The sequence below is a fragment of the Belonocnema kinseyi genome, chromosome 3, assembly GCF_010883055.1.
Source record: "Belonocnema kinseyi isolate 2016_QV_RU_SX_M_011 chromosome 3, B_treatae_v1, whole genome shotgun sequence".
NCBI classification, from domain to species: Eukaryota; Metazoa; Arthropoda; class Insecta; order Hymenoptera; family Cynipidae; genus Belonocnema; species Belonocnema kinseyi.
Window position 1 is genome coordinate 91,661,678 of NC_046659.1, and position 24,107 is coordinate 91,685,784.

General features: G+C 29.8%; 1 protein-coding gene across 10 annotated transcripts in view; it reads right to left on the reverse strand.

Moving 5' to 3' along the window:
* Positions 1-24,107, reverse strand: part of LOC117169625 (lysine-specific demethylase lid) — a 77,273-nt gene that overhangs the window by 50,179 nt on the left and 2,987 nt on the right. For all 10 annotated transcript variants that reach the window (XR_004466691.1, XM_033356089.1, XM_033356085.1 and 7 more), the window contains exons 2-6: positions 10,776-10,992; positions 9,748-9,908; positions 9,282-9,659; positions 6,263-6,541; positions 1,421-1,913 (exon numbers count right to left, since the gene is read on the reverse strand). Coding sequence is in view for 9 of the 10 variants with exons in the window: in XM_033356089.1 (XP_033211980.1) it covers positions 1,421-1,913; positions 6,263-6,541; positions 9,282-9,659; positions 9,748-9,908; positions 10,776-10,992 (1,528 nt within the window). In the remaining variant the exon portion in view is untranslated. The remainder of the gene's footprint in view (positions 1-1,420; positions 1,914-6,262; positions 6,542-9,281; positions 9,660-9,747; positions 9,909-10,775; positions 10,993-24,107) is intronic.

Sequence of the window (24,107 nt, forward strand, 5' to 3'; positions counted from 1 at the left end):
AGTAATTTGTCAACCAAATAATAGAATTTCGAACAAAAAGTGATGAATTCTGAACAACAATACAATAGTAGACATTTGAACCAGGGAAAAAAATAAGTTTTTGAATCTGAGCAAGAATGATCGGAATAGTGTACAAACAGTCTCACAAAATTATTCGTCAGTTAAATAAAATATAAAAAATAACTTAATTACAGGCTTTAGATTCATATCATAAATTAAAATTAGTGTAAATAATAATACTATAATTTAGAAAAATATTTTTTTAATAGTATCATAATATCTTTCAAGTAAGAAGCTTACATGAAATCCAAATTGAAAAGCGTTTTGTCCGAAATCAAAAAGTGCGCAAAGGAAAATTTACTTTTTAAAGCAAAATTTCTAGTTTTCTAGCCTAACATTTATAAAGTATTAAAAATGCGCTGCAATATTTATTTTGAATGTTTTTTTTTTGTGCAAAATCCCAATTATTATTTTTATTGATAAAAAATAATCTTTTTAGACTGAAAATTAAACACTTTCACATAAGCGCATTTTTTGTCGAAATTTTAACAGTATTATTGAATTTTCGTTCTTGAAAATAGGAACTTTTACCTTTTGAATAGAAAATTCAACTATTTGGTTGAAAATGCAACTATGTTTAGTTGAAGTTTAATTTTTTTTGATTCGCTTATTTTTGCTAGTTAAAAACTAATTTTTTAAACTGAAAATTTAACTTTTCTATTGAAACTTCCTATTCTTAGGTTTAAAAACTCAACTATTTTGTATGAAATTGTTGGCTTGAAAAACGAACTATTATGTAAAAAATTACATTGTTTTGTAGACAACTGTTATTCTATATTTAAAATTAATTCTCATAAATTAAAATTGAACTACCCTATAATCAAATAATATTTGGGCTAACATCACATTCATTGTTTAAAATATTTCATTGAAAATGAATGTAATTTATAGAAAATTTAACTATTTGGTTGAAAATTTCTGAATGTTGTTGAGATTTAATCTTTTTTGCAGAAAGCTCATTCTTTTGACAAAAAATACAACTGTTTTAGTGAAAATTAATCTGTTTTGTTTTAATTAAACTGGTTTTTATTGAAAATAACTATATTTGCTTAGTTAAAATATCAGCTATCAAAATTTATCTCGAGAGTTCATATTTTTTCGCTCAAAATTGAATTATACTTGAGACAAGTAAACAAGTGAGACAATTTTCCGGTTTTCAATTTTATCTTCAACTATATATTTCAAGGAAATGTAAATAAATTGTCGAATTATCGGGCAATTGTGAGAAAAGTGCATTTGCAGTTTGACTTTTTCTCGAAAAAGTAGCAAAACAGTCATCGCTCACAAAAAAAAAGTCAAATAGTGAGAATAGGGTGACGGGGGCGTGCCTGTAATTATCAAAGATGGAAGTGAAACTAACCTTCGTTTGTTAGAATGTTGGGATTCATGATGGTAACTAGCTGATGCAACAAGTCTGGTTGACTCTGGAACAATTCAGGCGCTGCAGATTTCATCGAGTGTTCAAACTGCTCAGCCTTGGAACCAGGAACTCCGTACCACGTCTTTGGTTCCCCCCAATGCAGATAATTGATAGAGTAACTCCAGTGGTCCTCGTTGTGCCAACAAAAAGTCGCGAAGCACATACCAACATACATCCAGGGTACCTTCATGCCACTAATGTCTGCGTTGATGTGACCCAAGACGCTTCCATGCAATACTGGGAGGTTGTTTAGATTCCAAAAAGATTCTGCATACTCTTGATCACACGTGAAGAGATTGACGCTCGTTTTTGTTGGAAATCCGGATCCATGGTCCATTGTGTGAAGATCAGCGCCGTACTCGACTGTCACATCCTCGTCGATCGAAGAAACTATTCGCCAGAATTCTTTCTCCACAAGAGAAGTCGGTACCATCTGAAAATAAAAAGAATTATTAAAATATCAATTTATCTAACAAGGAAACATATGGATGTGTCAGTAACCGAATTCATTTTTGTTAAACCAATTTGAGATTTGTTTTTTATTGAACGACGATATTAAATACAGCATCATCTCCTAGGTTCGCGTCCCTTATTTCTTATGATGGTGAAAATGTTTTTATTTTAACTTTTTTCTTTCCAGAAATTCTAAAAATCAGTAAACATTGATAAAAATGATTTTATTGTAAAGAAAATAAGATTCTGAAGTTGATGTGTTTGGACAGTATTATTGTTATTTAATCAAAATAATTTTTTTTTTAGAATTTCCAAAACGAGAAACCCCAAGAAGCATGCCACTATACAATATACATCTATACGATGTTATTTCAAAAACCCCTAATTATTTTTACTATGATAAATACTATAATTTTTATACCTTTAATTTTTTAATATGAACATGAAAGAATGTTCTATAATTTTTATTTTCATTCATTATTAAATCTCACGAAACTATGATAAAATCGGTAAACATTACGCATTGTTGCACACGATTACCGAAACCACTCAACTTCAGAATCTTATTTTCTTTAGAATAAAATGAGTTTTATAAATATTAAATAATTCTCAGAATTTTCGTACAGAAAAAAGTTTTAAAAAACCTTTTCAAACTTATAAGAAATAAGGGATGTGGCCCTAGGAGATCCAAATGCTGTATTTAATATCGTCGTTCAATAACAAGCAATCTCAAATTGGGTTAAAAAAAAAAAAAATTTGCATAGAAACAGAGATACCGCGAGAAAGTTGTTTTGGGGGGTAGTTTTAACCCCCTTTTCGCGCTTAAAGGGTAACACATTCAATCTAAATTCATGACGTCAGAATAATTCTAGTTAAATTAACAAGAATTCAAATAAATTGTAAAAAATAAATAAAAAATGCTATTGATTTCCGTTAAATTGGAATTTAGACGAATTTAAGGTAAACGAGAAGAATTCGATAAGAGTTCAAGTTTAACAACAAAAATCCTAATGAATTGAAAACAATTTAAAAATATAAAAAAACTTAATTGAATGGAGTAATGAGTTTAGCAAAATTCAAGGAAATTTAAAAGAATTTGAGGGTGAATTAATAAGAATTTAGGGTGAATTCTGGAAAATAATTTCAAATGCATTCAAAATTTTGAAACACTACTTATTTCCAACCAGAAAAAGTAATTAATGACTTCAAAGATTCAAAGGAATTGGAATTTTTTTGATCGAAAAAATCCATTTATTTCAGTAAAATTTGAGTGAATTTAAAAGAATTTAAGGGAAACGAGAAGAATTCGACGAAATACATAAAAAAATCTAAAAAAATTGAATTTAAAAAACAGTCATAAGTGAACTCAAAATAATTGAGACTTTTTTAAAAATCCGTTGAATTGGGTAAAACGGAGTGAAATCCTTTGAAACCCCATTAAATTACTGAAAGTAATTAAAAATTTCTTGTAATCTTTCTAAATAACCTAAAATATTCAAAATTCTTTTAAATCTTTTGAAACCCCTGTACATTTTTAAAAGTTTTTGAAAATGCCAAGGTATTTGAAAAAAGACCTTGAAATATTTCAAATCCTGTCATCATTTTAGCAATTGATCCTCAGGACTTATTAAATAAATACTTTTGAAAATTTTTTTAAGATTGAATTAAGTAAAATAGAGTATATTTAAAAGAATTCAGGATGAATTCCAAAAAATAATTTGAAATCTCTTCAAATCTTTGAAACTCTATAAAATACCTCACTTCTCGTGCACAAATTTTTCGAAATTCACTAAAATACTATAAAATTAAATGAAAATTTATGATTATATTTTGTTAAATCCTGAAAAATATATTATAATACATTGAGAGCTTTAAAATCCCTTAAAATAATTTAATCTTCGAAAAACTTCTAAATTCCTGTGAAATCTTTTAAAATATCTTAAAACCTTACAGGTCTTGTAAAATCGTTCCATATGTTTCGAAATTCCAAAAATTCTGCATCACAAAATATTTCAGACATTTTGAAATCCTTTCAATTTAATGAAATTATCAAAAAATGCATTGCAAGCGTTTTAAATTCCCTATAACATTAAATATTAAAAGCTCCTGGAAATGCCTTAGAAGTTTTAAAAATACCCTAAAAGTCTTAAAAAGACCCTTGAAATGATTTAAATCTATTAAAAATATCTCGGAATCATTAAAAATAACCTAAAATATTTCGAAAGAATTCAAGACAATTTAGAAATAGGTATAACCTGAATTGAATAGTGATAAACCCATGAGTTAATTTATTCAAAGCAAAGTGACATTATTAAGAAATACATTATGGACTGCACCTAGGGTACAATAGGGACCAAATCTTGGAAATATCTTATCACCATCGAATAATAAAATCAATAATACTTCAAACATAATTAATCATTTCTTGAATTTGTCCCGAAAGTCCATGAATTTGAATATTAATGAAAAGAAATTTTTTTCTCCATATTAAAATTCAGTGCAGATTTCCATGAATTTTCACGAAATTAGGGAAGTATATTTAATGTCGGTAATACATTAAATGCAATTCAAAATGCTTCAAATTCCTAACACATTTCAACTAAAAATACAACATTTTTAACAAAATACGTCAATCTTAAGCCAAGTAGTTGAATGACGAACTAAAAACGATAAATCATCAACCAAAAATGGAATAGTTAAGTTTTCAGTTTAAAAAAATTAATTTTCGACAAAAAAAAATAACAAATTTTCAATAAATTGGTTAAATTTTCAACTAAAATGATGAATCGTCTAATAGAATAGTTGAATTTTAAACAAAATATAATGACTTTTTAACTGAAATGGCGAATTTTTAACTGGAAAAGTTGAATCTTCATTCAAAAAGATGAATTTTTAATTTAAAAAACATACATTTTCAATCAAATATTTACTTTTAACTATTATATGAAGATCAATTTTCAATCAGATAGTTGAATTTTCAAACAAATGATCGATTTTCAACTAAAAATAAAGTTGTTAAATTTTCACTTAAAAAAATTAATTTTTAACCAAAGTTATGAACTTTAAACTACATGTCAAATGATAAATCTTTTATTGGAATAGTTGAACTTTAAACCAAAAGTATGAATTTTTAACTGAAAACTATAAATTAACTACAAAAAATTTAATAATTAGGTTTTAAGATTAAAAAAAATTAATTTTCAACCGAAAAATCTGAAATTTTTAATAAGAAACATGGATTTTAAGAAGGATACATTTCTAACTAAATAGTTGCATTTTCAACAGAAAATGCTGAATTTTGGAACAAAAATTAAACAGTTGAATTTTAAACAAAAACATGAATTTTGAATCAATAATTTTTGTTTAAAGACGCATTTTTAACAAAATTTCTACTAGAGATCATTTTTAACTACAGTTATGGAATATTCATCTCGACCAGTTAAATTTTCAGTTAAATAAATTGATTTCAAACAACAAAAACGAATAAAAAAATAAAATAAACAAAATAGTTTAATTTTCGATTGAAGAATTGAGAAAAAGATTAATTCTCAACGAAAAATGTAATAGTTGATGTATCAACCCAAGAATATTTAAATTTTTAATAAAAAAAGGTGATTTCAACTAAAAAATCAGATTTTTCAACTATTTTTGCATTTTTAACGTAGAAAGATATCTCAGTCAATAGGGAAAAGAAATTTCAAGGAAACTGTTTAATTTTCAACAAAGAAGATTAATTTCCAACAAAAAAATTCAACAAAGTAGTTTAAGTTAGTATTATAAAGCTAATTTACAAAAGAAACAATTTTGTCATTTAATTTCATATTACAATTGAAACAAAATTGAAGAATGCACTCGAAAAAATTCTATGATTTGAAAAAAAAAACGAAGTATCTATTTGTACGGCTGCCCGGACGAGTTGTATTGGCACGATTGGTAAAAATGTATGTAAAAAACAAAATTCCCTGACTCTGTAAGATCATGGATGGCCACTAAAAGGCTTGAAAAAGAAATTCTAAATTATTTCATGACTTCTTCCCGGTTTTCAAAAACTTTTTCTACATCATTAAAATTTAAATGCTTTTTTATTTTTCCTGGATTCACTTAATTCATTAATTCTTAAAATCTTCGTTATTATTTTATAATGAAACAAATTAAAGTGAAACTGATCAAGTTATTCTAATTTGCTTCACTTCAGGTGAACCTCCTTAAAAACCTCCTTAAACCCATTCACGAATTGTTTATTGATTGCAAATGTTTTTCTTTCCGTTCTTCAGTGGCCGTTTTTTGTATTAAGCGCACAAATTTCTGTCATCAATTTAAAATACGTACGTGCACAGGCATGTTGAAGTAATCGCTCTTAAACTGATCAGCCATTTCCCCAAACTGTTGAAGAGTGTATTCCCTCTGCGCCTGCTCAAATCCAAAGGCTTCCATCGGCTTCGAAACTTCTTCAGCGACACATTTTGGACAACGCCAATCGCCTTTTGGAATTTCAGTCAAAGGTGGTAGAAGACAAAATGTGTGATAACTATCGTCACATCCATCGCACAGCAACATATTCTCTTCATTGTCACCTCTTCCACAATTGTGACAAATATATTTAGCCAGCTAAAAAAAGAAGAAGGAACAAAGTTGAGTCAAAAGTTAAAAGATCAAAGGTGATACTTTTAGGGGCCGTCCGCAAACTGCGTTATCAAATCTTCTCATTAGAGCGATTTTTCGCAAAAACAGGGGAAGATATTTTCAAAAATAAAATAAATGTAAATACAATATTGACTTAATATGTAACACTTTAAATTCCTGAAATTTCATGTCAAAATATACTTTATTTCCAACAGTATAGATAATTTTTTGAACCAATAAATATTTTCTATCAAAAACAGATGAATTTTTAACCCAAAAATACGATTTTTTTCTGGCAGTTGAATTTTCAACAAAAAAGTTAATTGTCACCCAAAAAGGATTACTTTTTTACCATAAAAGATTAATTTTCAATCCAAATGGACAACATTTTAACAAAACAATTGAATTATCGACTAAAAAATATGAATATAAAAATAGTTGAATTTTCAACCTATAAAGATGCATTTTTAACCAAATAGTCGACATTGTAATAAAAAAAGATTAAAATTCAACCAGAAACAGTTTAAGTTTCAAGTCAAAAAGATGGATTTTTTTAGAAGATAGTGGAAATTTCAAGCCGAAAAGTTGAATTTTCGATAAAACAGTGTATTTTTAACCAAAAAAGATTATCTATGGAAACAGTTGAACGTTTATACCAAAAAGAGGGATTTTTCGATGACAGTTGAAGAAATTGTCAACAACGAAAGATGACTTTTCTACCATGAAAGATGAATTTTCCATTAAACAGGATGACAGTTTAACCAAACAGTTGAATTTTTGGATCTACCAAAATGCATTTTCAACCAAATGGTCGAATTTTCAAACAAAAAATATAAAAATTCAACCAAAACCAGTTTAATTTTCAAGTTTTTTTTTTAAACAAAAAAGATGATTGTTAACAAAAATAGTTGAATATTTAAACAAATGGATGAATTTTCAATCAATAAAGATGAATTTTAAACCAAACAGTTGAACTTTCAACAAAATTCGACCATTTTTTACAAAAAATTTAAAGTTAAAAAATTAATTTTCAAACAATAAAAAAATGAATGTTTAATCTACTGAATTAAACCAAAAAAGCATTTTTAGCCCAAATTCTCAACAAAAAATATTAATTTTAAAGAAAAAAAGTTAATTTTCAACCCAAAAAGTTGAATTTTCAACAAAAAGTTCATTTTCAACCAAGCAAGACGACGTTCCTACCATACAAGATTAAGTTTTCTACTAAAAGATGAATTTTCCACCAGTTGAATAATAACAATTTTTTAATAATTATTTTAACTTTAAATCAAGTAGTGGATTTTTTTATCAAAGGGATACATTTTTAACTAAAATGATGAATCTTTAAAAAAAGGAATTTTTAACAAGAGTTCAACATTCAACTCAAAAGATGAGTTCTTAACCAAAAAGATTAATGTTTTTCTAGGCTTCATTTTTTTACATAAAATAATGAAATAAATTTTTATTATAGATATAAAAAATAAGTCATTTTATTTTTTATTTGCCAAAAATTTTGAAAGGAAGCACAACCATAAATACACAAATTCTTAATTTTTTGCGGAAATAAGTCGTCTTTAAATTCCTTAAAATCTTTGTGAAATCTTTTTAAAATGCTATGAAATCTCTTGAGGTATTCTAAGTCTTTGTCAAATTTTGAAATTTATGTGAAGAAATCTTTTGGGACTTTTAAAATTTTCGTAAAATATTTGAAATCCTTAAAACCTCGGTGTAATTGTTTTAAATCTTTATGAAATCTTTCGTATTCATTTGAAATTATTAACACATTTTAATCAGTGTAATATCTTTTAACATCTTTTAAATCTGATATTTTTAAATAATTTTTTATTCGTTGGAATCATGGAATTATTTTAAATCTTAGTGTAATCATTTTTCAAATCCTTTAAATCTTTTGAAGTCTTTGAAATCTGGCGTATTGTAACCTTTTTGAAATAATTGAATTTCTTGTATCCTTATGAAATCCTTTTGAAATCTTTTGTATTCATTTGAAATCATTAAAATATTTTTAATCTGTGTAAAATCTTCTGAAATCTTAGACATCTGCTATACATTTTTTTAAACTTTTAAAATCTTTTGAAATCTGGCGTATACGCCTTTTTTTAATCTTTGCAATTCATGAAATTTTGGTATAATGTCCAAAATCCTTTTACATATTTTGAAACCTTTTGAAATCTTCAGTAATGTTTTGTAATCTGTTGTGTACTCAACAATCGAGTGGCAAATTGAATCACAAAAAATGTTTACTTTAACATTCTATATCAGCGAAGAAGAAATAAAAAAAATTATAGAATTATGTATTCACAATGTCGACGTCTATTCGTTGCAATCTACAAAATAATTATTAAAGTGTAACAAAAATGCGTGGCAATCTTGTTCTTTATTCTGTAACTAATTTGTAAAAGATAAATTATATCTTGATAAACAACCAACTTTTCAGTAGCAAGATTTCTTCTAAACGAGATGTTTCTTTAATAATAGACCGAAAGGTTTAAATTGCTTTTCGCATTTCAAGTAAATAACGGTTTTGAAAGAGAAAAAAAAATTAATGCAAAGTTCTCGTGAAAAATTGAAGGAGATTTCCAGGTTTTCAAGGTTCAAACAAAAAATGCAAGGAGAATTTCAGGTTTTCTAGGTAGCTGGACACCCTGTAGATGTTAATCTAAGTTCGTAACGGCCCCTTACTTGCTCCAGATTTAATTTAACTCACAGGATCAAATTCGTAGGTGAGTTTAATTCCCCTAGTTTTGTTGGACTTTTTCCCTTCTTTGGTATTAAAGCCAGCCATTTTTGGACCAGCTCCATAAAACTGCAGTTTCTTCAGCTCTTTGCTGTTTTCCGATACCTTCTCCGGAGACACACACTTGCTCTTGACATCTTCTTTGCAGTCATTGTCAGAATCGCACTCTTCCTTGCAATCCTCTTGTTTAAGTGACACTGCATCTTTGTTTTCTTCTTGGCCAGCGAATCGTTTCGAACGACGAGAAAACTTTACGGCCGGTGGTTTAATTTGTTGCCGCGATATAATGCCGTGGGGCTTGTAATCTCGGTCTTTCTTCTCATTCGCGTCTATTTCTGGTTCTATTTTCTGAAAGTCAAAAATGAAGCCGAAATCAGGCATTTTTCAATTACATTATTCGAAATGAATTAAATTAATAATAATTTATTTTACTTACAATGTCAGTCAATGTTTTGCCTTGTTTAAAAACGTCGAAGGGATATAAAATTCTTTCATAGTGATTTTTTAAAATACTTCCAACGCTACGCCCGGAAGGATACCCTAACTTATTTGCGATTTTCGCCCATCTCCTTTCTTTCGTCACTGTTTCTATTCCACCTGAAATAAGGATTAATAATTTCAATTCGAAAACAATTATCAGATTTTTAAAACTTTTAGAGTGCTAAACTCAAGAAGGCCGTTTTAATTGAGGAAATTGTTTTTTTTTTGTCATTTCCCGGTTCACAATTATTTTTCACGGTCATTGAAATGAAAAGATTTGAATTCTTGAAGCCAAAAATTTGGCACATGAAGTTATAAAAACTGAACTGCTAAATAAAATACTCAAAATGGAACTCATGTGAATTTTAAACTTGTAAAATTAAAGCTTACAATTTTTTTAGATTCAAATAGTTAATAATTCAAACGGATAAAATGAAAGCTTTTAACACTTTTCAATTAAAAAATTTAAAATTAAATGCGTTTCAACTGCAATTTGAAGTTTTAAACACTAAAAATTGAAAGATTACAAATACTTTTAAATGAACACTTTTTATATTATAAGTGAAATTATTTTAATTGTAAGTCGTAGCAAATTAATAATTTTTCGATTGTTATTTATATATAAAAATTGAACAACTTCACCTACAAATAAAAAACGTTCAAAATAGAAAAATTGCCATTGTACCGCTCGAAGTTTTAATTTATCTCTGAATTTTTAACGATTTAATGCTTTCCAATTGAAACAATTCAGTTTCAAATTATTTAGTTTTTAACTCAGTCGAATATTTACAATATAAAAAAATTCTTATTTAATTTGTATTGAATTGTCTAGGTATAGGTTATGAAATGTGTGATATTTTAAAAGATTGGATAGATTTTTCTTTAAAAAGTTCTATAATTCCAGGTCAAAAGATAAATTCACTGGCATTTAATGACCAGCCTGTAACTCAAATTTTAATTTTAATTTAAATTTCAACTACATACCTTCACTAGTTACTATTCTGTGTAGAGAGTATAGATCTAGAGCTTTGCGCTCTACGAGTGGAATTTTCAACGAAGAACCCTGAAGCTCCCAAAATTTGGCTATTTGATCTAAAAAGTTTAGTTTTATTCTGGTTTTAGCTTCTAATTCGTTTAACCTTTGTATCCTTGGTACGAATTTGAATTTGTCGACATCAACAGCGAAGGGTGGTTGCCAATTCTGTAAACGAAAAAAAAAGTTATATAGAAAGTAGTATACACTATTAACTAATTGATAAGATTAGGGTTGATTCATAATTGTTTTACAGCATTTAAAACATAACGCTAAGTTTTTTCCAAACAACCTATTTCGACTGTTTTTTGTTGTTGTTGCTATTGGGCCAATCACTTTGACACATTTCTCTTCAGTAATATAATGTTATTAAATAAATAAAAAGTTTATTTAACGTAGCGATACACCTGCAAAATAATTTATTTAAAATCAACTAAATTTAATTGCACTAACTTAACAATTACATACATTCAAAATAAGTTATTCAACCATGTATAATTTCGAAGTAGTAGTAATCGTACATTTTTTAATTACTCATACCTGCAACAAACCCATTTTTAATGTCTCCATATAAAAGTATTTAATCTTGAACACTGTGAACTTAAAATTGTTTAATTTTGTATCTTTGGAGTGGAAATTTCTAATTTTTTAGCAGTTTCTTCCGTTCAAATGATAAAAATAAAGGTCCGAACAATAAGATTGTTTCTTTTGATTATGTATCTGGGATGACTTACAATTATTTTTGGATAAAAAACAAAATCTTTGCCGGAGCCATTTAGCAAGAACAACAGTTTAATTTTAAAAAATCGAAATAGCCCAGGTTTTTTCGAAATACGAAGCGATTTATAAAAAAAAGTTTAGGGATAAAAATGGTTATTTAAAAAAGTCCTATTTTAACGATTTCAATAGTTAAAATATATATTAGCAGTCACCTCACATAAAAGAAGAAACATGATTGTGATGGAAAAAAATTAAAAATTACGAAAAATAATTATTTTAACAATATTTTTATAATTAAATTTGTTCTTACTGTTGTTTCTTAAAAAAATTGTAAAAAATGTTAGAAAATGAATACGGCATGGTATATTTTTTCTGCAAAAATATTCCTTACAACTTCATTTCTTTCTAATTTTGAAAATAAATCAATTATCTTCTAATATAAATAAATAAATAAATATATAAAATTTAAAACATGTTTTTTTTTTAAAAGGAAGTCATAATTTAGTAAAATTCAACAATTTTTAAAATTGTTGAAGAAGCGACAGTAAGAAAAAATGCAATGTCCGTGAAGCTGGAATTACCACAATTTAATGCTAATTTCGGCCACCAGAGAAATGTCGTATCTCATAATTTCTTTTAAAAAACTAATTTAGGCTGCAAAAAAAATTTCCCAGAAATTTGTTTCGAAAGTTTTGAAACCTTTCTTCAATTTTCAATACAAGTATTGAAACTTCTAAACAGGTTTTTAGATTTAATGCAGATAATCGATAGCCTGTTCAGTTACCTGAAGTGTCAAGCACCCCGTATTGTATCTGCGTTTCAGGTAAAGTCGACCTAATTGAAACATTAATGTATAATTTCTTAAAAGAATTTTCTAAGATTCTCCGTGACGCAAACGCAGGAAGTTTTGGGTACTGGCTGAAAACCGAGCGAATACACCTATTCCGTTGAATTATTTTTTCGGGCAGCTTCACAAAATGAAACTTCAGGTACCTGAACAGGCTCTTGATTATATATATTAAATTTACAAACCTATTCAGAAATTTCAATAATTGTATTGAAAACTGAAGAAAAGTTTCAAAAACTTCGAAACAAATTTCACGGCAATGGAATGGGTGCCCGGAACAAGGGCCTATGTCAGGATTTTTTCAAAACCCAGTTTTTCGTGGAATACGGGCCAATGTCATGTGGACTAAGAGTTCCCATTATTTTCAGTTGTAAAGAATGCCAACAAAGGTCAGGAAAATCGAATTATCTGTTGAGAAGTGAAGGAAAGTCATTTGCATTATCCCAGTTTTTCAATGCTCCTGCACAGTTTGGAAATCGTGACATAGGCCCTTGTTCCGGGCACCCATTTAATTTTTCTTTGCAGCAGTTTCTGTTTTGTTGGGGTAGACGTTGCAGCTTTATGTGAAATTAGCACTACCTGCCATTTTTGAAAAAAATACGGGGCACATTTTTTGTTCGGCGGCCGAAATTAGCACTAAATTATTGCATAATGCCCATGTCGTAATTCTAGGTTCACGAACCTAAAAATTCAATTATATAAAAATTGTTAAAATATATTTTTTTTCAAGTTTTATACATTCCTTTATTCAAAATAATATTTTCTTACTTCAGTAATACTATTTTCGTTCTTAAAATCATAGAAAAATACGTTTTTCACTGTTTTATATCAGATAAAAAAGTAGAACAGATAAATATTATACTTCGAATTGTCTGAACATGTTTTGTTTCATTTTAAGAAGATTATTAGATTAGGATAAAAATATATGGGTGTAAGCCTACAGATTTTCCATTAAAAAAAATATATCCAGAACAAGAAATAAGAAAGAAAAACGAGAAAAATAAAAAATCAATTTGATAAAAAAAATGATTAAAAATTATAAAATGGGTAATTTCGTATGAATGTTTCCAGTGAACAATTTTGTTCTATTAACTATTTTTCATATCTCACTTCGCTTTGAGAAAAGTTTGAGAACTACTATATTACATTGTTAACAACACATGCATTTTTAAACAAATAGTTCAATTTTCTACCAAACAGATGACTTTTCTACTAAAAAAGGCAATTCTTTAACAAAATACACCAACTTTGAACTGAAGAAGATAATTTTCCAAGTAAAGAGTTGAATGTTTAACTAAAACGATCAATTTTTTACCAAAAAGATGATTTTTAAACTAACATTAACCTTTAACTGGAACAGTTGAATTTTCAAATTTAAAAACATTCATTTTACAAAAAATACAGTAAACCTACACCTATTTTAACGGCCGTGAAACGTACACGTCCAATTATTTTGAGGCTGGAGGTGTCCCCACCTCTACCGCCAGTTGTAAAAACATTTTTGCAAACGACGTTTATTAGATGTCCCGTTCTTGTATCAATAAGATAATGCGGCTTAAAGCAGCTTTTTCAGCGGCGCATGTGTCGAAAAGTACGGGTCAATTTAAAATCAATAAATACTATTAATAATAATACAGATAAATACACCCGACTCTCCGTGCTTCGCGGTTTAATAAGTGCTAGAACTTCTGGCCTACGCGGTTACTCAGCTCAAGGTGCGAGAGACGGTTGCGACGCTTGCCTGAAGCGGAAGGGCACAGTACGCGGGTAGTCCATGCGAAAGTTGCGCAGTTGAAAAAGATGGAGCGCATTATGCTTACTAGTGTTTTTTCCAGTATTTTTGTTGATGGTCGACAATTAGCGAACTGAAAATCAATATAATAGAATAAAAAAACGACTCAAATATTTCACGGAATAGTGAGTTTTGCAGCAAGACGTCGTGGACGCGGTCATGATGGGATAGGTAGAAATGTTTGGAAGGTTAGCGCAGTGTTTGGCTTAGGAGTACAGATAACTATTTAAATAAAATATTCCAAACATATAAAAGTATGATTAAATATTAATATTTCTAAAGTAAGAAAAGAGTACAAACGTAAGGGTAAGTTATAATAGTCTAAAAGTCATATTTCGCAAGTGTAGAATGTATTTTCTCAGTCACGATCCATTCTCTTTTCGATTGATGACCTTTCTGTGCCACTAAAGAAAATAAATTGTCCACAATTTAGGATTAGTGTATCAGACCAATTTGATCAGATTGTGTACACTAACCTAAAATTTCGGATAGCCGATTGTATTTCGTGAAACTGAAACGTCGTCAATCGACAAAAGAATTAAGCATGCCCAAGAAAATTCATTAGTCTGGGATCCAAGAACACTTTACTGTACATTTTAGGTCCTGATGATTTGACGATTGACTCGTGTGTAGAATGTTCTCCTGATTCCAAATATATAAAGTGCACATAGCAAATTCCAGGTCGTTTTTGTGTTATTTGACATTTTCTCCGTTTAAATATAAAATGTCACATCTCTTAAAATTATTAAATTTTAAAAAATATTTTTTAAAATTATCATTTAAAGAAGAGTGATATGCACAAATTTTATTCAGGCTGAATGTTGATTTAATTGATTGCTTTCAAGAAAAGCAATGTTTAAATTTTTTTCAATTAGTCGATTAGTTCAACTTTTTTTAAATTCGTAATAAATACACACTTTTTACGCCTGTGTGTACGAGTTAACTGAAGCATTCTCGAGTGTACTTGGAAGCTGCAGGTTTGAAACCTCGACTGAACATTCACATACAGACGCACACTCGCTCACACAGCCGTGAAAAGATTGAATTTATTTCGAGTTTTGGAAAAATTAAACTATCAGGCTAAATATAAGAATTTTAAAAGAAATCGTCTTCGTCTCAGGGAGTACTATATGAGTACAAAAAAAATTGTGAAATGATAAAAAATATACTATAGATATAGTTTTTCTTTAAAACGCTTTTTTATTGTTTTTCTCGAAAACTATCAATTACATCAACATACACTTAATTAATGAAATTTGTGCATATCACACTTCTTTAAATGAGTACGAAAAAATATTTTCAAAACTTTAATAACTTTAGAAATGTGGCAATTTTTACTTAAACTCAAAAAATGTCAAATAACAAAAATACCGGGAATCTGCTATGTGTATCCGATATATTCGGAATCAGAAGAAAATTCTGCACAAGAATCAATCATCAAATCATCAGGGCCTAAAATGGACACAAACTCTCCTCTTCGGATCCCAGACTACATATATGTACTACACTTGAGAAATATTCGTATATTTATGACTTCCTTTTACGTTTAGAATATTTTTTCGAAAAAGTTTTCTGCATTCCCATGACGTCATGCTAAAATGCTTAATTCAAAGCAACGCGGGCTTCTCGCTCTCCGGATTTCTGTTTTTTAATTTGTCAGACACTGACGCCAGACACTCTCAACCAGGTAAAATTTCAGTTAAAATCATTGACGGTCAACAACAATTTTGTGCCTGGTAATTTTGATCAAAAACATGTAGTAATGATGGCTTTAAATTACTGGTATATGGAACTCGGAAACTATGAGTGGTATCAAAATCTCCTTTGCGCAGGAATTTAGTGCTAATTAAGTCCTCTGGATTTGTACTAAGAAAAAAATCTGAGTACTTTTTTTTTACCAAAAACGTCTGGTAATGCTGGCTTCAGGTGACCCTGGTGTTGTGAAACTCGGAAACTATTAGTGGTATCAAATTCTCCTTTGCGCAGGAATTTCGGGCTAATTAAGTGCTTTGTATTTGTAAAATGCATAAGATCTGGGCACTTTTTTTTACCAAAAATGGAAAATTTGAAGCCAACAATAGTTTCCGCGTTTCATATGCTAGAGTCACGTGTCCGGATTTTTACATTGCACAAATCCAGAGCACTTAATTAGCACTAAATTCCTGGACAAAGCAGATCTTGATATCACTAATAGTTTCCGAGTTTCACAAAACCAGGCTCACCTGAAGCCAGCATTACTACACGTTTTTGGTAAAAAAAAAGTTCCCAGACTTTTTGCTAAGCATAAATCCAGAGCACTTAATTAGCACTAAATTCCTGCGCAAAGGTGAATTTGATACCACTAATCGTTTCCGAGTTTCGCATACCAGTCACCTGAAGCCAGCATTACTACACGTTTTTGGTAAAAACAAAGTGCCCGGGTTTTTTTGAATAGCACAAATCCAGAGCACTTAATTAGCACTACATTCCTGCGCAAAGCAGAATTTGAAACCACTAATAGTTTCCGAGGTTCGCATACCAGAGTTGTGGCTTCAGCTGAAGCTAGCATTACTACATATTTTTGACCAAAATTACTCGACACACAAATTTTTTCTGCAGCATAAATTAGCACTAAATAAGCACTAAATTATGGCATAGTGCTCGCATCGATATGACAATGTTGTAATTCCAGCTTCCGGGGCCTAGAAAAAGTGCTAAACAAACTATCGTATTTTCAACCAAGGTTATTTTTCTACCAAAATGGAAAAAAATTCAACAGAATACATGAGTTTTCAACTAAAGAAACCAATTTTCAACCAAGAATAGAATACTTAGTTGTGATGAACAAATTTAATTCCAACAGAAAAAAACAACGAATTTTCAACGAAACAGTTGAATTCAGTAATGTAAAGCTGCTTCTACAAATAAAGAAGCATTGTTATTTAATTTTACATTACAATTTAAAAAAATGTCAGCACGCTCTTGAAAAAGTTCTGGGACTTAAAAAAAAATCCCTGACAATTTCTTCAATCTCTTTTGAATATTTTCACCTTAATGTTGAGGCTTTTATTTGAAAATGGCACCATTTAAGGGTTACATCTGAAAAATGCACTATTCTGAATGATTTATATTAGGAAGCATACAATAAATTTAAAATATTTCAAAATAATTTCACGGTCATTTCCCGATTTGCAAAAAAATACGGCAAAGCTTATCAAATAGGTAAACTTAAAGCAAAAAACTTAGAGAAAACAATGCTTTTAATTTCTAGGCAACTGTAACTCTGCCGTCCAAACTAAAAAGATACATAAGTGACATTTTTATGAAAAATGAGTTTTTGGTATCGTTGGATTCGTAAGAGAAAGCTGCATCTGTGTTAATAAAATCTATTAATTATTAATATTTATTGCAAAAAACGATTGTTTATAGATGAGAAAAGTCGAAAAAGTTTTAAAATACAACAGAAAAAGATATACAAACCACTTTGTGCCTATTAAAAGTTGTACAAGGAAGGCAATACGTCATCAGCATACACATGAAAAAGAACCTATAGAATTTTGTGCCTTTTTTGCGTTGTAAAAGTGACAGAGTGCGACGCGAATTGACAAACGAAAAGAATCGGCTGCCCTTACGTATCTTTTAGCCTTGTAAATTAGCTTGGATTCTGATCCGAAATCCACGGGAAATAAGTCCCGGCTAATTTCGGCTATTGGGAGTTTAAAATTGCATGCGCTAATGGTGGTCACTTCGCGAACTAAAAAATATGGCCGTCAGGAATATACACTTGGGTATGTTTTTATATGAGAGTCAGACAATATTTTGCTTTTAAATAAAGCAAAATTGACATAATTTTCAACAGTGAGAATGTAAAGCCTTGTGATTAAGATTTTGTTCACGAAGATGGAATTTCCGATCTCTCCTTCCAAAAAAAAATAGAAACAAATAAAGGTAATACTTTAGAATCACAGCTTTTCTGAATTTCATCATATTACTTGCAATTTTTACTTTAATAACTTTAGTGGTTCATTAAAAACAAGAATTAGTCGGGAGAAGCGAAAAAATTATGGTTTTCATACATGTTTTATCGATAATAAAGTGTCATTTTTTAGACGTTAAATTTTCGAAAAACCTTCGAAAAGGTGGTTGGATGTGCGAATTTCGTGTATTTACTCCTAAATTCCAGTATATACCAAGAGAAATTATGGAATTCAGAAAAGCCATGATCCTACAGTTACTCGAATAAACTTTATTGACATTGAAGTAAATATATAAATGTAACATTTTAGTCACAAAAATTACTGACCTGTTACAGTACAGCAGGACAGCTACTGTATGTTTACACGCTTGACTGGTACCGGTTTTGCACAAACATGTCATTTTGTCAATAGACACGGAATATTCTACATCCGAGTCATTATTACAGATATTCCTCATTTTTAATCTGCCAGTTATCGTATGTGGATCTTTTGTTAAGGCACTAGTTTGAAGGCATAAAGCATACAAATCAATGCTTTCACCCGTTTTCGCACTCACACCGCACATGATTATCATGCCAGAATTAATCACTTGCTGACCTTCTATCATGTTCCTGGATGACGGCGTAGCTTTCGTGAACTCGTACAGAGTATCTAACCGCAGTGACAACATTTTTCACGTTCCTAATTATTAATAATATCTTTTTTTTCCGACTCTCATTCACAACCATACTGACGTGTATACTCCGGCGGCCATGTTTTTTGAGCGACACGAGCGCTCTCCGTCCCGCGGTGTTATTTTTCGTTTCCAATACACTAGCGGTGATCGTTCGGGTAAGTTCGGCACAGCCACTAAATACACAACATTCCCTTACGTATGTTTTGATGTTGTGCTTTGAGGCTGTACTCGAGCTCTTCGACAAAGGCATCGCCTGCAAGTGACTTTGTGTTCTTTTTGCCTTGTATTTTTGACTTTCCGCGACCAGTAAAACATCGCAAGTCCATTTTCTAATAGAAATTGTTTAAAATATCAATTTTTTATTGCAAAACATGAAAAAGAACATTATTTTTACCCAAATAACGTGTCTTAATTATCTTAAGTTTTCTTCGATATTAAAGTTCTTTGGGCAAGAAGTTTTTCTCGATTTTCTCAGTTCGAGTCAGATTGGACTTATTTTTCTTTTTAGTTTGTACGGCAGAACTGCAGAGAGTTGGAACTAATATTGATAGAGTAAATAATGGCTTATTTGCCTCTATATGCGCTTTAGGGAAATTTTACAATTAGTACTTTAAGATACTGATCAACGATTCCCAGGGTATTCAGTATGTATTCCTAAATATAATAAAAATATTATCACTAGTGCAGTTGGCATTACTGCAGCAACTAAATGCAAAATTGTTCCAGTTCATTAATCCATATCGCACAGCCCAATGTCAACTTCAAAAGCAGCCATCAAACTGTGTATTTAAACGACACATTTATTGCAAATAATTACAGAAATAAATAATTAAACTAAGAAGAGGAGCTTTAGTTTTATTGTTTTAATTCTTAATTTTCAAGATATGTTACGTTTTCCGTGAAGTCATTGTTGATGCACCTTTTTATAGATGAAGAAATTTACATCTTTTTACTTCGAGATAACAATGTTTGTTGACGCTAACATTTAAATATTTAAGCTTGGCAAATATCTCACCAATTAATTTATTTTGATCCGCCGTTTATCCGTTTAATAGAAAATCAAGTGGAAATCTATTGTCAAAAAACTATTTACCATTAACTTTTTCATGGTCATTCAATGAATTAAATTCATAACAAACAAAACTTTCTACTCAGAGTGACGAAATTTTATCGATTGTCACACCTGTTATTAAAAACGAAATTTAATCTTATTTATTTCTCTAAGTAGAATTATTATTTTCATACGAGACAGAAGAAATAGTTTACAGGCGAAAATAAAAAATTAGTCAAATGAATAGGGAGAATAACCTAATTTACACGTAACTTGAGAAGAAACAGTATTGTTTAAGCCTTCAATTTTGAATAAAAAGAAAACCCTTTATAATAATTAAAGGTGAATAACAATTTTGATTGTCGAGCAAAGAATATTGACGAATACTTAAATATTCATTAAAAAACAGTGCCCGAAATCACTTTTTAGTAATCTGAATTTCAGATTGTCATTTAAAAAATTCAATCTATTTTTATTAAACCAATATTTCAATTTTTCACCACTTTTGATTTATTTAATTTTTCACCATTTTACTTAGGTGTACTTATGCTTCCAAACATTAGTATTTCCGACTCATTAGAGACAACACATGAAGAGGAAAACATGTTTTTTTTTTAACTCATATATTTTGTTTACAATACTGAACAGCACATGCACATAAAAATTGTTATCCAACTTAATTAATTTCGCCCAAAGTAGAAATGCGATCTTAAATATTATTATTCTCAATTTATAATACCTGGATTTCAAGGTTCTTCCTGACTTTTGACCGGCCTCAGTAGTTCAATTAATATAAGCATAAGTTAGGCCAGCATCAAAAATTTATGTTAAACATACGAATTAATTTACAAAGGTGACTAAGAAACCGATTTTTTCAAAGCGAGATCCAAGTCTAAAGTTCAATGTCTCTGTTTACAAATTTTCAAACAAGATTTTAAGAAAAGCCATAAACAAATAAAAAAGCTTATCAGAGAAGAAAATGCCTCTAACCGGAACCTACTACTTTTGTCTGATAAGATTTTTTGTGACTTTTGTTACATAAAATGGCTTAGTTGAACATTATTTTTCCTAACACCTTTTTTGAATTTATATTGTAGACAGTTAAATCGGAGTATTATAGAAAATATGCCCCCAGATGCAAATAAACCCAAAAACAATAATAATATTTGTCTAAATCCCGCACGTAAGAACTTTTTCAAAGTGAATAAATAATTTATTACAACAAATTGGATATATAGTCAACTTCCACTTATTCTAACGATTACATTGTCAAAAGTTCACCTATTTGTTACCACCTAACACGCTTATTCAAAATTGCGCAGTTCTGTCACCTGGCACGACGGCGGCCCCTGTACGGTAACGCACGCGTCAGTGGCTAACTAATTTAAAAAAAGAGGCCCGGCGTTGGTTTGAATTGAGTATTTTAGCATGACCTCGTGGGAAAGCAGACAAGTTTTGCGAGAAAATATTCTAAACTTAAAGTAAGTCATAAATATACGACTACTAATATTGCTAACGTGTAGCATGGATTTTCTTGATCATATTCCATTCTTTTGTCGATTGAGGAACTTTCTGTTTCATGAAATACAATCAACTATACGAAATTTGAGGTTGGAGTACCTGATCTGATCAAATCAATATGATACAATAATCTTAAATTTTGAACAATTTATTTTCTTTAGTGACACAGAAAGCTCGTCAATTGAAAAAAGAGTGGAACCTGACAAAGAAAATACATTCTACACTTGCAAGATGTTACTATTAATACCTTTATCACTTACATTTACGTTTAGAATATTTTCTCAAAAGAGTTGTCTGCACTCCTACGCTGTGTCAGAACTATGCTAATCTTCCCGATGGCTGACATTTCCACTTGCCCTAGCATTCTACACTTTAATATGGTATTAATATTTAAACATACTTTTATACGTTTAGAATATTTTTCCAAAAATTTGTCCCTACTCCTATGACAAGCACTATGCAAACCTTCCAATGTACCTGAAGTTCCGAACGTTCAAATGAACGAAATGAAAAAAAATAAATATTTTTTTTTCTGAAATTACCCTAAAATTTAATGCAGATAGGGGCAACACAGAATGTACCGGATGACCGCCTTTATACACTTTTTTATCCAATAAAAGATAATTTCAATTTACCTTGTTATAGAACAAGTTTTTTCAGTGGGGTAAGAGCCACCGGAAAGAATATTTAAAACCACTCCTAGTGTATCAAAATCAGAAAATCGTCGAAATGACCGCCTTTATACAGTTTTTTTTAGTTAAAAATACTTTTAATTTACGTTTTTATAGAATAAGTTTTTTTCAGGAGGATAAGAGCCGCCGGAAAGAATATTTAAAACTACCTCTAGTGTATCAAAATAAGAAAATCGTCAAAATGAACGCCTTTATACAGTTTTTTTTCGAGTTAAAAATACTTTTAATTTACCTTGTTGTAGAAAAAACTGTATAAAGGCGTTTATTTTGACGATTTTCTGATTTTGATACACTAGGGGTGGTTTTAAATATTCTTTCCGGCGGCTCTTACCTCACTGAAAAAAATTGTTCTATAACAAGGTAAATTAAAAGTATTTCAACTCGAAAAAAAACAGTATAAAGGCGGTCATTTCGACGATTTTCTGATTTTGATACACTAGGGGTGGTTTTAAATATAGCATGGCCGCGCCCACGACGTCATGCTGTAAAACTCACTATTCCGCGAAATATTTGACTCGTTTTTTAATTCTATTATATTGATATTTAGTTAGCTAATTATCGTCCGCCATAAAAACACTGGCCAGCATAATGTCCTGCGACTTTTTCAACTTCGCAAATTGGGGCCGCCTGGACCGTATCCAAGTAATAATGCATAATAATGCGCAGTCTGCGCACATGAGTACCCGCGTGCTGCGCCCTTACGCTTCAGACAAGCGCCGCAACCGTCTCTCGCGTTTTTAACTGAGAAACTGAGTTGGCCAGAAGATCTAAGACGTATTAAACCGCGAAACACTGGGAGTCGGGTGTATTAATCTGTATCATTATTGAATTCAAATCGACCCGTGCTTTTCGACACATGCGCCGTTTAAAAAGTAGCTTGCAGCGCCCTTATCGATACAAGAACGGGACAGCCAATGAACGTCGCTTGATAAAAATATCTTGACAACTCGCGGTAGAGGTGAGGGGGGGGGGGGGCGAATATTAATTTGCCAAAACAGTATTTGCCAGTAGCAACCAGTTTTCGAAAAAATGTACTTTTTCCAAAATTATTTGTTTCATGTATTTAATTGAACTGTTGAAAATTGAAGTAATTTCAAGTGCGGGAAACTTAATGTTCATTTCTTTTGATTTTCCACTGCTGAAAATTAAATTTTTAATTCTATTCAATTTTCAGCACTTAAATTTTGTTTCATTTTCAACAATTATCTTTCCATCAGTTGAAAATTCAATGATCAGGTTTCTTCAAATTTCAACAGATGAAAATTCAATTTTGAATTCTTTTGAATTTTCAACTATTGAAGATTTGAGAAATTTGAAATTTCAACTGTTCATAATTCAATGATTGAAAATTGAATGTTCAAAAGTTGGAAATGAAATAATTGCAACTTGAAGAAAGTTAAAAAATGAATTAAATAAATACAAATATTAATTTACAAACAAATTTAGTCGAAAGTGGATTAAAAAAAAAAAAATAAACAATTTGTATTTATTTAAAATCGTTCTCATAACCAAGAATTTTAAAATACCATCATTAAAAATTAAATCGTGCTTCGTTTTCCGGTCCGAAATTTCCCGGGTAATTCAAATATTGTATTCACAAATGTAGTATGTTCAAAGACAAAAGGGGAAGTTTTTTTGAGAATAGAAGGAAAAAGTTGAAACGCAGGGGAAAGACCTGTGATATTATCCGTGAGATAATATTTGTTATCATTCACTTTTTTTAAAATTATTTTTTAATATGTTATAATTTCACTGCTAATTGAAAGATGCGAAACCAATAATGGTATTTTTCAATTCCTGATTGTAAAAACGTCTTCAAAGTCAATTTCGTATTCATCTTTGGTATTATTTTAAAATTTATTTATTATCATTTCATTGTTAATTACTTTATCTAAGTTTCTAGCACTGGCCATTATCGCCTTTGCACTTTCACATTCGGTCTCTTTTAAGATAATATTATGAAAAAGTTTCTACAAGGCAGGTACACATTTTTCTCAAGAAACTTGTATTTTTAGATTAAATTAAGAC